The sequence below is a fragment of the Anomaloglossus baeobatrachus genome, chromosome 6 (genome assembly GCF_048569485.1).
Source record: "Anomaloglossus baeobatrachus isolate aAnoBae1 chromosome 6, aAnoBae1.hap1, whole genome shotgun sequence".
NCBI lineage: Eukaryota > Metazoa > Chordata > Amphibia > Anura > Aromobatidae > Anomaloglossus > Anomaloglossus baeobatrachus.
In genome coordinates this window covers 428433034-428447710 of record NC_134358.1, presented here as the reverse complement: position 1 = coordinate 428447710, position 14677 = coordinate 428433034, and the positions used below count along the sequence as shown (strand labels likewise).

The 14677-nt window shown below is 44.1% G+C and overlaps 1 protein-coding gene across 3 annotated transcripts in view; it reads left to right on the top strand.

Moving 5' to 3' along the window:
* The window catches only part of MYRIP (myosin VIIA and Rab interacting protein), an 812272-nt gene that overhangs the window by 394539 nt on the left and 403056 nt on the right, over positions 1 to 14677 (top strand). For all 3 annotated transcript variants that reach the window (XM_075315190.1, XM_075315188.1, XM_075315189.1), the window contains exon 3: positions 4596 to 4817. In XM_075315190.1, coding sequence (XP_075171305.1) covers positions 4596 to 4817 — 222 coding nt within the window. The remainder of the gene's footprint in view (positions 1 to 4595; positions 4818 to 14677) is intronic.

The following is a 14677-nucleotide window of genomic DNA, read 5'->3' as shown; positions in this document are numbered from 1 at the left end:
CAGCATACGAAAGCGTTAGGGCGAGGGAGGTAAGGAAATACTTGGCAGCTTAAGGTCGGCGGCACAGTCTAGTACTATGAAACATTGTGGACAGCCAGGAGGTGTGTGGCTGGGGTGGCTGTGGCAGGGAAGCACTGTAATGAGTTAAAGGGAATCTGTCAGCAGGTTTTTGCTATGTAAGCTAAGGACAGTATGTTGTAAGGGTTAAAAAAAACACAACTATGCTACTATAATCTGTGTGTGAGGTATTGTTTGCATAAAAAAATGTCTTTATTACCCTGTGATTAACATTGCTAGGTCTAGGTGTCACGTGCAGAGCAGTCCACACAGCCCCTGCTATGATTGACACCTCACAGTCAATATACAATCTCTATTGTGAGCTTGGTGGGGGCTGGGCAGCTCCCTAGACTCAGCTACATGCTTACAACTCAATTATTTGATTATGTGAGAACGACTGCACCCAGTAATCTATGTGATACATTGCTGGACTCCGAATGTCCTTGCCTACATTATGTTGCTGTCACATGAGATAGCAAAAATCTGCTGACAGATTCCCTTTAATGTGGGGCAAGAAAGGAGATGCATGGCAGTTTAGGACCAGCAAGCAGCAGCAGCAATGCAGTCTAGCACACTGTAACACACTAGGCAGCCAGGAGGTGTGTGACTGTTGTGGCTGCGTCAGCAGCAATAAGGTAGAGAGTTAAGATGGCGTAGGCAAGAAGATACTTAGCAGTTTAGGGCTGACAACTGGTAGTGCGACAGTGTAGATGGATGATGGATAAAGAGTAGATGCCTAGCAGAGTGTGGTCCATTGCCACTGGATTGCCACTGGAATGTCATCCATGGCCAGCAGAACTGTGTAAACGACAGACAACAAAGCCAAGCAGACAGTTGGCATGGCTGATTTAATCATTGGCTCTGTCATTAGTGCATAAATGTCTGCACTGATCCATGTCTAATTCATTTTGACAAATGTTAGGCTTTCCACCTTTGTGGAAGATAACCTGATCCACTTTGGTGTGCAATGCCACCAGCTACACTGAATGCCCTCTGTGACATGACACTGAAGGTTGGACAAAAAAGTACTCCCATTTCAAACTGGGCAAGTTCTTCCAATTGGTCCAATTTGATGATCCAGAAATCCATTGAATCAGGTTTGGACGGTTTGAATCAACTGACAGGTTTTCTTTAATGACATGATAACGCACATGTAAATGCATTATTCTTTAAATACAGTACATGTCTGAGTCAGTTAATATTTTGTCTTTACTCACACTGACCCTAACTTTGTTTCTCGATAAGGATTGTATTATGCAGATTGTGATGAATCTGGCCCAATGTTATGTTACACTGCAGTACAGGAAGGCGTTATGTGCTGTCGGATGGGTGCAATGTGTGCATTATAGTAGGAATTTGTTAGCATGCTAAAATGTTTTTAAGAGATTCCCCCACAATAAACCTGCTTGAATTAACTTATGTGAATTGAAATATTTCAATTCTTTGTAGTGCATTGTATAGCATATAGCTAATGGCTGTATACTAGTGATCAGCCATAACATTAAATGGGATGTCCATTACTTGGATAACCCCTACCCATTCCCCTTGTTTGCCCCTTAAAATTAAATAAGCCTATACTCGCCACCGATGCAGCCGCGGTTCCAGCGATGTCTGAAGCCACGTTCCCAGCGCCTACATGACATTGTTATGACATGTGAGTGCCACGACCAATCAGAGCCTGCCATCTGTCTCCCTGATTTTGGACATTTGAGTAAGATGTGTGCGTTGCCCTGACTTTCTGCTCAAACATCTGATGGTAGAGAGAAGGAAACCGGCGGTGATTGGTTGCAGGGCTCGCATGTCATAACAATCTCACATGGGTCCCTGGAAAGCAGCTTCATACATTAATGGAACATTGGCTGCAATGGAGGTGAGTGTAGACCTATTTATTTTTACGAGATCGAACAAGGAGCATGAGGAGGGGTTGTCCAAGTAGTGGACAACCCCTTTAAAAGGATTTTCTGGTTTCGGAAAATCACCATACACCGGCTGCATTTTGTTTTTTTAGATAAATAAATTGAGCTTGACTCACACTCCTCTGGTCCAGTGCCGAGTCTCCGCTGCGGATTCCAGAGTCTGTTATTGTCTGCAGTGCTGATGTCACATCAACAGCACTGCGGCCAAAAAGAAAGTTCAACGGCTCTGCCAAGGTTGATGATACAAGCCACTGAAGCCACTGATTGGCTGCTACGCTGTCAGCATGATGTCAGGACTGTACACATTAACAGACACCAGGAGCAGCAGTAGGAATACGTCATTGGACCAGGTAATGGTAAATAAAATTCAGTTTGTGCTTTTAAAACAGATTGCAGTTGGGGGACAGGGGTTTTCCAAAACCAGAAAACCCTTTTAAATCCAATGACAGGAGAAGTGTAAAACGTGAATTATCTTGCCACTTGTCAAGAAGTGGGATATATTTGGCAGCATGTGTGATGGATAAGTGTCTGGGTCAGAGCTTCTGAAACATGTAAGGGATTATAGAGTATTTCCAGTATGCATTGGTTTTGTACCTACCAAAAGTGGTCCAGAGAAGAACAAGCAATGACTCTGGGCACTAAAGTTTCATTGATAGGCACATGAACATGAGTAGTAGAATTTGTCCAATGGAAGAAATAGCTTGTTCTGATGAATCATATTTTCTTTTACATCACTTTAAATGCCCAGTGCATGAGCAATGCTTAGACCGTGAAGACCTGGCACTGGGAAGGCAAGCAGGCGTAGGCAGCTCAGTACTCGTGCAAAGTCCTGCTGTCTAAAGGCCCCGTCACACTAAGCAACATCGCTAGCAACATCGCTGCTAACGAACAACTTTTGTGACGTAACAGCGATGTTGCTAGCGATGTTGCTGTGTGTGACATCCAGCAACAACCTGGCCCCTGCTGTGAGGTCGTTGGTTGTTGCTGAATGTCCTGGGCCATTTTTTAGTTGTTGCTCTCCCGCTATGAAGCGCAGATCGCTGTGTGTGACAGCGAGGCAGCAACAACTAAATGTGCAGGCAGCAGGAGCCGGCTTCTGCGGAGGCTGGTAACCAATGTAAACATCGGGTAACCAAGAAGCCCTGTCCTTGGTTACCCGATATTTACCTTTGATACCAGCCTCCGCCGCTCTCACTGTCAGTGCCGGCTCCTGCTCTGTGCACATGTAGCTGCAGGACACATCGGGTTAATTAACCCGATGTGTGCTGTAACTAGGAGAGCAAGGAGCCAGCGCTCAGTGTGCGCTGCTCCCTGCTCTGTGCACATTTAGCTGCAGCACACATCGAGTAATTAACCCGATGTGTGCTTTACTAGGAGAGCAGGGAGCCAGCGCTCAGTGTGCGCTGCTCCCTGCTCTCTGCACGTGTAACTGCGTGAGCTGGTAACCAAGGTAAATATCGGGTTGGTTACCCGATATTTACCTTAGTTACCAAGCGCAGCATCTTCCACGCAGCGCTGGGGGCTGGTCACTGGTTGCTGGTGAGCTCACCAGCAACTCGTGTAGCCACGCTCCAGCGATCCCTGCCAGGTCAGGTTGCTGGTGGGATCGCTGGAGCGTCGCAGTGTGACATCTCACCAGCAACCTCCTAGCAACTTACCAGCGATCCCTATCGTTGTTGGGATCGCTGGTAAGTTGTTTAGTGTGACTGGACCTTAACTCTGGGTCCTTGTGATGCTGAGTCACTAACAAAATAGCTATAAAAGACTCGGCAGTCAAGAAGTCTGTGGTCAGATACCAGGATGGTTTGTAATAACCAAAGAGGTAAGACAGAGGAGTAGTCTGGTCAGAATTCCAGGAAGGTATTGTATCAAGACAAAGGGGCCAGGCAAATGGGTAGTGAGGAGACAGGTCAAAGGTTGGGCAACAACTGATCAGAGACTGAGCACAGGAATAAAGCACACTACCACCACTGAGCTTAAAGATTACACTGGCAGTGATCTGATCACGACCAGCCAGCTAAGTAGCCAAGTAGTCCCCCTAAAGGGAGACACCTGGTGGAGGCCCAGCAGCCCCAGCCCTTGATAAGGCTGCAAGACATCCTTTAATTTGCATGGAAACGACCCAGTCCACTCCGGTCCCAGATTAAGCAGCATTGTTGTCATTGACAGCCAAGCACAAGCCTGCCATCTACTGGGCAATTGAGCCGTAAGTCACAGCGTCCTTATTCCTTATGACACAGTGAGTGGCTGATTCGTAACAGTCCTGGCATTGTATCATCCACATAAACATTGTACAGATCAAGTGTATATCTTCATGGCAATGGTCTTTTCTTCCATTTCCCTTTAGTAAAAGGGAACAGTAAACCCGTACAGTAAATACATGGTCATCTAAGTATTATGTGGTGCTATATCTCTGTACCCTTCCCAAGTGTGTGTGCGTTGAATAAAGTAAAATGCATATCTTCTTACAGATTTCTTATAAATATAGAATATTGAGAGTGGGATTTAGGATTATTAATAATTTGGACTCTTATTAGTGTATGCTTGCTTTTATAATGTAATAAATATATAATTCAAATTCTGTATCATAGTTTTAAAAGCCATTTTCTTTGCTCTCCTTAGTGAACTTAAGCAGAAGTTGGATGAAGAGGGCAATAAATGTTCCATTTTGTCAAAGCACCAGAAGTTTAATGAACACTGCTGCATTCGATGCTGCTCCCCCTTCACCTTTCTGATCAACTCCAAGCGGCAATGTCTGGACTGCAAGTTCAATGTCTGCAAGAATTGCAGCTCTTACCAAAAGAAAGAGAAGGCCTGGATTTGTACCGTCTGCCAACAAGCAAGGTTAGTTGAATGTCATTACTGGGAATCTGTCAATTCCAATATGCTATTTACCGATTTACAGATATAGGGAGAAAATGAAGTGTTATTCTCCCTGCAGCTGCTCATTTCCAGTCATCAGGACAGTGCAGGGTGCAGTTACTGTCACTGATCACTTTAAGGTTAGTGTGTTGTAATCTCCACCTATGGACCTTGATTGTCAAACTCAGCTGGGTTTGTGCATAGCTGGCTGTCAATCAAAATGCAGGGGTGTACTTACAGCGCAATCCCCTTATAGTGAGCAGTGACTGCTCCCTGGGGTGACCTGATGCCTGCAGGGCGACTCAAACTTTAGTTTATCACTTATGTCTGCAGGAAAACAGTGTTTCTGGATGTGACAGCATTACCTTAAGTAAGCCATCTGAATAATAACACAGTACAATTGCTATGTATTACATTTTCTAGTATATGCTTGTAGCCTGATGAAATATAGTGTTATGTTAATAGAAATGTTTGACACTACTTGGTAATTCACTGAATGGATGGTTGAAAGTATAAGACAACTCCTAAATAAGTAGAAATTGCTTTTTGGACAATTTCAAGGTTTCTTTCCTGATCTGCATTGGAAGCTTCAGCAATTGAAAAACTTCACCTATTGTCCACCCATCTCGGACAGCACTAGTTTTACAGCAGCAGTTTTATATTGTCAGTGTGGCGCCCATGAGGCTTCCGTCGTCACAGGAACATTGCACCCCAGCCAGAGGTGTGATGTCCCATCCTGGGTAAGGAAGGGGGTATACGCCGGTCCACACGCAAATCTGCACTACACCCATTGTTAGGTACACACAGGGACCGGGGATAGTGGCAGCTACCCTTCCATGCTGCATGCTGGGAGGGGCCGTAAGAACCATCCCTTCTCCCATAGGGTGGGAGCTTAGCAACTGGGTGGGTGGGAGGAGCCAGCCAAGAGAAGAGTAGTTACAGGAAGGTCAAGTCAGAGAGTTTCAGTTTACCTCAGGGAGTGAGTAGTGAGAGTCTGCGGGAGGCAGAGGAGAGAGCTGAGGGAAGTGCTCTAGTCAGTCAGGAGCAAGAAGAGGAAAGTGTCGCTTCCTGGTGAAGACCCTGGGGCCCGGCTAGGCCCAGGTGACACCAAGCAGAACAGAAGGGATTCCAGGGCCACTGTAAAGCTTCCAAGCTGGTTGGCTGTTCCACAAAGTCATTCGGTGGAGAGATCAAGCTGCACACAGGGGACGGTCCCTAGAAACTGGAGGAAGAGAAGTCAATTCCAAAAGTAAAAACCGAGGTCCAGGGTGGCTGCAAGCGCCCAGGGCCACAGCCCACAGCAGAACCTCTGGAAAGGGGGTAGAATACCAACTAGGCAAGCCCTCAGCCCGGAGGCTGTAGTGTAGGCCAAACCAGGTTCATCCAGCAAAGGCAAGGCTTAGAAGTCAGCTAAAGAAAGGAACACAATAGAGTGGTGCACTGGCTTTCATTCCCATATCTACCCGAGATCAGCGGAGGTCCCTGACAGGGGATTCCAGCACACCAGTGGGCAACCGGGCAGCTGCCGTGTCAAATAACCAACTGTGAGTAAACATCTTGAAACTGCACCCCCTGGTGTTGCCTCTGTTATTTCATCTGCATAGACTTCCATCACTGCATAGACACTTACAAGCACCAACTGTTGCCCCGGGGTACCGCTCCACCTGTGGGGAGCAGGACCATCCAAGCTGCCATTCCATCAGCCCCGGATGCCCCATACAGCAGCGGCGGCTTAATAGCCGGAAACCACAGGTGGCGTCACGAATATTATAAACTTTAATCACCCCAACTGAAGCCATATTAATTGACTCCCGCCAGGGTCAAGGAGTCGGGCCCCGCCACCACTGACGACCCCCGGACTAGTCCGGCCCGGCACCGGGTGTCCCATAGCCCTGGGGTGGGCGAGTCATCAGTAGCTGTCGTTACAGTTTAAATGTAGCACCAAGAAGTTTACGTTTCACATAGTATCGGTCTAGTTCAGACAAAAGTATGTTGACACTTTACTATTAGGGCAAAGTCACACTAGAGTAAGACATCAGATGCGATATGCTACTGCCCCTCCACTCAGGCTCTGCTGCGAGTGTGACCCAAGTGTTATTCCCTGTGATCTTGTAAGAAGATAACCTATGATCAGTACTCTCCTGAAGACATCGTTGGGGGCATTGTAAATGTGTATTGTATATGTGTAGAGTAATATGTGTAAAGTGCTCTTGTAGGTTATGTTGCAGTACTGCTAGCTACCACTAGGTATCACTGGGCTCTCTAGCTATAGGGGAAGTCTCAGATACAAGGTATAGTGGCAGGGATGAAAGGGTTGGAAAAGGTCCGGCCCACAGTGAAGAGAATATAGTAGGAAGTATTTGCTGGTTTTAGTTAGATAGTGATAGGGTGAAGCAATATAGAGGAGTGGAAAGAATGGTGTGGTGAGAACAGGCAGAAGTTTGGGCAGGAGAAAGAAATCCTGGTGACCACATACAGATTGTAGCAGAGCGGTTTCCTGGAAGTATTGAGAGGGACCAAAGACAGTGCCTCCTTGGCAAGCAGGCTATCAAGAATAGTGCAGTTAGAAAAAGTGCCTTTGGCTTTGGACAGCCACCATCACTACGGGATTAAGACCTCTGTTGCAGCCGTTACGGAAGAGACGAAGTATACAGTGCCTACAAGTAGTATTCAACCCCCTGCAGGTTTAGCAGGTTTGATAAGATGCAAATAAGTTAGAACCTGCAAACTTCAAACAAGAGCAGGATTTATTAACAGATGCGTAAATCTTGCAAACCAACAAGTTATGTTGCTCAGATAAATTTTAATACATTTTCAACAGAAAAATGTGGGTCAATTATTATTCAATCCCTAGGTTTAATATTTTGTGGAATAACCCTAGTTTGCAATTGCAGCTAATAATCGTCTTTTATAAGACCTGATCAGGCCGGCACAGGTCTCTGGAGTTATCTTGGCCCACTCCTCCATGCAGATCTTCTCCAAGTTATCTAGGTTCTTTGGGTGTCTCATGTGGACTTTAATCTTGAGCTCCTTCCACAAGTTTTCAATTGGGTTAAGGTCAGGAGACTGACTAGGCCACTGCAACACCTTGATTTTTTCCCTCTTGAACCAGGCCTTGGTTTTCTTGGCTGTGTGCTTTGGGTCTTTGTCTTGTTGGAAGATGAAATGACGACCCATCTTAAGATCCTTGATGGAGGAGCGGAGGTTCTTGGCCAAAATCTCCAGGTAGGCCGTGCTATCCATCTTCCCATGGATGCGGACCAGATGGCCAGGCCCCTTGGCTGAGAAACAGCCCCACAGCATGATGCTGCCACCACCATGCTTGACTGTAGGGATGGTATTCTTGGGGTCGTATGCAGTGCCATCCAGTCTCCAAACGTCACGTGTGTGGTTGGCACCAAAGATCTCGATCTTGGTCTCTTCAGACCAGAGAACCTTGAACCAGTCTGTCTCAGAGTCCTCCAAGTGATCATGAGCAAACTGTAGACGAGCCTTGACATGACGCTTTGAAAGTAAAGGTACCTTACGGGCTCGTCTGGAACGGAGACCATTGCGGTGGAGTACGTTACTTATGGTATTGACTGAAACCAATGTCCCCACTGCCATGAGATCTTCCCGGAGCTCCTTCCTTGTTGTCCTTGGGTTTGCCTTGACTCTTCGGACAAGCCTGGCCTCGGCACGGGTGGAAACTTTCAAAGGCTGTCCAGGCCGTGGAAGGCTAACAGTAGTTTCATAAGCCTTCCACTTCCGGATGATGCTCCCAACAGTGGAGACAGGTAGGCCCAACTCCTTGGAAAGGGTTTTGTACCCCTTGCCAGCCTTGTGACCGTCCACGATCTTGTCTCTGATGGCCTTGGAATGCTCCTTTGTCTTTCCCATGTTGACCAAGTATGAGTGCTGTTCACAAGTTTCGGGAGGGTCTTAATTAGTCAGAAAAGGCTGGAAAAAGAGATAATTAATCCAAACATGTGAAGCTCATTGTTCTTTGTGCCTGAAATACTTCTTAATACTTTAGGGGAACCAAACAGAATTCTTGTGGTTTGAGGAGTTGAATAATAAATGACCCTCTGAATAAACTTTTCACAATTTAAAAAAAAAAAAGAAAAGAAATAACATTCTTTTTTGCTGCAGTGCATTTCACACTTCCAGGCTGATCTACAGTCCAAATGTCACAATGCCAAGTTAATTCCAAATGTGTAAACCTGCTAAATCTGCAGGGGGTTGAATACTACTTGTAGGCACTGTATGTGAGGAGATAATGCCTATAAAGAACATATGTGTCTTTGTAAGAGAAGAAAAATGATGTATGAACTCTGTAATAATTAAAGTTGAAGCGTTTGGTAACTGATCTGAGTGCATTTTTGATTACTATGGAAGGAAACCTGCACAGTGTGAACTGGACCCCAGCACCATGGCACTCAGCTAATCACACCACACTTACTCCACCAGCCACTCCACTGCACTCTCCATCCCAATTTTCTGTAATGTGTCAGACAGGTGCTGAACTATATCCTTCGCCCCGGCTACCACCCAGCCTCACGTTACAATCTGATCTTGTGATCAGATATTAGGTGAGGAGAAGATGGAGGAGATTCATCTTCTCTGCTACCTGTCTGTCCATATATCCTACTGCACTCATAACATCCTAGTGCAGTCCGATGTTTCACACTCACCCATAGACTTATATGGGAGCAAGTGAGACAAGTGAGCCAAGACTTGCAAACGATCCTTGCATGCTGCAAATTTTTCTCAATCTGATTGAAAAAAGCTGAAGTTAAAAAGAGGATGGCTTCTACAAATGAATAATAATCCTAAACACACGTCAAAATCCACAATAGATGACCTCAAAAGGTACAAGCTGAAGGTTTTACAATGGCCCTGACAGTCTCCTGATCTGAACATCATTGAAAACTTATGGCTAGACCAAAAAAGAGTAGTGAATGCAAGATGACCCAGGAATATCACAGAAGTGGAAGACTTTTCCAAGGAAGAATGGATGATATTTTGATATTTCGTCAGATGCAACTCGGACCAAAATTACAGTGCATGCATTTACGCTGCGTATTGCACTGCAGCGTAAATGCATGCGTCCTGCATCCCCAGCACAATCTATGAAGATTGTGCATGACACATGCGCACAATGCTTTTTTGAACGCAGCGATTTGGGTGCTAAAATTTTGACCCATATCCGTGCGTTCATAAAATAAGCATGTCAATTATTCCGTGAGCTATGGAAGCAGCTCCCACTCTATCTATGGTGGAGGCAGCAGCCATAGCACATGAAATCAGCTTTTTTTTTTTTACAAAAAAACTGCATCCATTATGCAGTGTTTCTGCAGCAATTTGAAGCGCAGATATGCTGTGAAATAGCTGCAGAATATTCAGCAGTTACGTGTGCATGAGCCCTCAAAGGCCCTCTGTCAGCACAGAATGACTGAGCTCAAACCAAAGTACAAGCACTCGATGCACCATGTTGTGGCCAATCATTTAACTTTATTTTCCAACCTGCTTGTTTTCCATCTGTCTCTGCTCTTGTTGGCTCTGAGCTGCCGGGCCTTTATTGAAATCCACAGCTTGTGAATTCTTTCCGTGTTTTTGCTACAGTTTTCACCCAATCTTTTGAATGGGGAAAAAATGGAAGTTAAAAAAACACATAACAAAAAGGCAGCAAGTTTTTTCTGCTAATACTCTGATTTTTGCTGCAGAAAAAAACAACAAGAACCCCAGGTATCAGGTCCAATCTTGGACTGCAATGCATGGACTGGCTGCGGCTTTCCCTACTGGAGCATGACAGCTCCATATATTTCTATGAGGCTGTGACACTTTGGTTGGGAGAGCTGCGGATGGAGATCGGGCCAATTTGCATGACCATCTGCATGAGCACTATGGCTGATTTACATAGAAAGTCAGAATACGCAGTGGGAATAAAGTACGAGCAAAAACTGTCCACTTTTGACTTTTTGAAAGGTGCTATATAAAGTCACTGAATTTTTCAGTGCTACCCTTACTTCACCAATACTTTTTATGACTGTTTGCTGGATTTAATTAATGCAGCTGTTTGCAATGGGTGTGAACTTAAGCATTACGAGTTTGTTCTATTACTTTTGACTGTATAATCTCTGTTCGTGATGAGCGAGCACTACCATGCTCGGGTGCTTGGTAGGTACTCGAAACGAGCAGGTCGAACACTCCGACAGGCTCAGCTCAAGTACTGAGCATAATGGAAGTCAATGAGAAAAATGGTTGAGTTTCCCATTGACTTCCATTATACTTGGTACATGAGTCGTGCTTGTCGGAGTGTCCACCTGCTTGTTTTGAGTACCGAGCTCCCGATCATGGTAATGCTCGCTCAATCACTAGATCCGAGCATGGTAGTGCTTGCTCTTCACTAGTTTCGAACACTTAGCACCCGAGCATGGTAGTGCTCGCTCTTCACTAATCTCTATTAATAAAATGGCAAAATAATATAAACATATTATATTAATTAATATCTATTAGTAAAGGGAATAGCAGAAAAGTTATCATTAGAAGGTAGAGCAATTTATAATGTAATGTCTGTAAAAATCAGCCGATTGAAGTTGCTTTGGGAAACCACATCTAAGTTTGGTTGCAGATTGACTGATGCATTTACCTGAAGTGTGAATTCTGAATGTTTAAATGGGAACAAAATGTAATTATTCCATACCAAAAAAACTTTAAGAGCAGTTTGTGGCAAATGTTAAGTCCAGGTAATGGTTTAAGAAACCTTGAATTCCAATTTTGTGAATATACTTATTCTTACGGGGTTGAGCATAATCAGTTGTCCATGAATAAGGTGTCTCCGTCCTTTACGTGGTTCATGGAGTTGTTTGCTTCCATTTAAGTATTCTAGATGATGAATATTTGGTCTCGGCACTTCCACATCCCGTGGGATTGTTGACTTCTGCAGAGTAATCACAGAAACACAATGCTTTAGTTGGTTGATTGACATTGAACTATAAATATCCATCATACCATGGAAACAGGAGGAGAGTAATGGCAGACAGATGTGACGGTAGTGCTGATACATGTCACAGGATGCATATTTGTACCGGGGGAGGAACTCATTGACTATCTGTACTGAAAGGGTCTTAGCTGCTTACTATATGGTGTTGAAAAAACTAAAATTCTACCTAAAGTTATCTGATACATCATATTGATAGAGCAACATTGATATCAGTATTGATGAGTTGCTATTGAGGGTTTTTCCAGTTACTGCCTCTTTTTTATGGATATTACAAGTTTAAACACAACATCAGGCTCCATGGAGGAAAAATATTACAATAAATAGACACCATAGTGTTTAGCTCTTTGGTAATCTGTATCGAAAAAGTAGCAATAGCCATAATAATAATAGTAATAATTATTATTATTATTATTAAAAACTAAATCTAAGTGTTTGCCATGAACAATGGGCCCCCGAATCTGCAGTGTATGGAAACAGCAATCCCCAAATTTACAGTACCCTTTGGTGGGTTGGTGAGTTGAAGAAGGAGCGGTAATGCATTGTGCTAAATTGTGTTGGCTTTCTTGCAGATTTCATTATGGAAACTCTGTGTTCTGTTGCAACCTCCCCCCAGAGTGTCGGAAGGAAAAAAGTTGCATTAAATATGTACACTTTTGCCACGTGTGTGTGTGCGTTTTTGATGCGTTTTTACTTGTTTGTACTCTCATTCATTTGAGTAAATAAAAAATGCTGAAAGAAGGGATGTGCCTCAGATTTGGAAAAAAAACACTTTGAAGGTTCAAACTTCCAAGTAATAAAAGTATGGAAAAGAATGCAGCAAAGTCGCAACGTGTGAACCAGCCACAAATCGATATACTGAGGATTTCAAATCCAAAGGGCCAGTCAATTAATAAACACGAGACTGGGATATAGAACTACTAGCTCTGTAAGGCTATGTTCCCTTGTCCTGTAATGCAATCTGTTTTAGAATCCATTTGGAAAATGCATAATATGGCAATGCAATTTTTTTTTTTTAAACGGAAATATTTTTTTTAGTGTGTGAATTATTATTATAATAGTAAAGTTTCAAAAAACAATATAAATCTGATACTGCTGTAATCAGACTGATCCTAAGAATAAAGCTGCCTAATCACTTATACTGTACAATGAACAACGTAAAAAATAAAGTCAATTCTTGACCTACTTTTGATTTTTCTATTATTTCTCGTAAAGATCACAGTAAGGCTCAGTTCACATTTATATGATGCTCTACGCTGAGCGCTTACACTGGAGTTACGTGTAACTCTATGAAATACATGACTCAGACAAAACTCCCAACTGAAGATTCTTTTTAATGAGGCAGATGGAGACACTGTGGGCTCTCTCTGGCCTATGATTCAATGATATCTGTATTTTTAAACATGCATAAAAGCACAGATGACCCTAGTTTTGTGAACTTCTGAAAAGGACACTGCTGAAAAGAGGCCAGACAGAGTCCGTAGTAACCCTGCTGATTCATTACAGTTGATGGATCCCTCGGGGTTTTCATTTAATCACGTTATTGGGAGATTTAAATGGAAACCCCCATGTAAGTGCTCAGCATAGAGCAGAGGATAAATGTGATCCAAACATTTTTGTAAAATTTTCCTAATAAATGCTTCACCTCAATCCACAAAAAAAAAACAAAACAAAAACAAGTCTACACTCAAGTCTTTCATCTGTTAATGGACATCTAGGAGGTTTTCCCAATACTGGTAACACAAAGGGTTCGGAACTGTGAAATGACTCTTCCAAAAAAAAAATCCAAGGAATTCTGTGCTCCCAAATCCAAATGCCTCCCTCCTTCTGAGACCCACAGTGTGCCTAAACCACATTTAGCATGCACATACAGTATTTGGCATTTCTGTAGAGAGGCCCACTTAATTTATGGAATGAATGTTTCCAGAAACACGGGCTGGGCACAATGTATGGGTTCTACAACATACTTGGCACTACAATGTACGGACTCCATAAAGACAAATTTGTAATTTTCACTCAGTAACATCCATTGCTTTGTAAAGCACCAGCAGGGGATGCTGAAGCACGGAGAAGTGCAGGGGCCATATAGCATCGACTAGGTGAAGTACTCACCCAGTGGATGAAAGTGATAGTGTACGAGCCAGGGTCGGTGCCAGGAGATAACGCAATACCAGAGGATGGATGGAAACTGAGTTAAGGGAAGCTGAGTCAGAAGCCGAGAGAGATCGTCAAGGTCCAGAGGGGCGTGGAAACCAGAGTCAGTGATGATCCGTGGTCGGGAGCCAGAAAAGCAGATAAAGGTGGGGAAACACAGGAAGAGGAGTGACGGAAAGGAAGCCAGAGAAAGTAGGACGGGAGTCAGGGAGGACGGACACAGTCAGGAAAACTGGAGACAGAGAGGACAGAAACAGTCAGGAAGATGGAAGAACAGGGAGGACGGCAGGATCAGGTACTTACTGGGAACAGCGATCACGCTGTGGAGCAGGCCTATAACTAGCACCGGATCACCGGAGATGACCCCTAAATAAGGTGCCATGACCCTGGAAACAAGGCACGGGAGAAAAACTCCTCCCACAATCCAAGCTCCGGGAAAAGCCAAGAGCCCTGCAGCAGCAGGGTCAAATAAGTTGTGACATGCTGCTTGTTTCTGTAAAACACTCATGGAGGCAAAATCATCACTACACCTCTAGATAAATTCCCAGAGGGGTATAATTTACAAAATGGGGTCAGTTGAGGGAGGATTCTGCTTTTCTGGCACTTTATATGGTATATGGGCTCTGTATATGGAGTCCGCAAACTATTCTAAAAAAATCTGTGCTCCTAGAGTCACATAGCATTCCTTCCCACCTGTTGTCTGCCG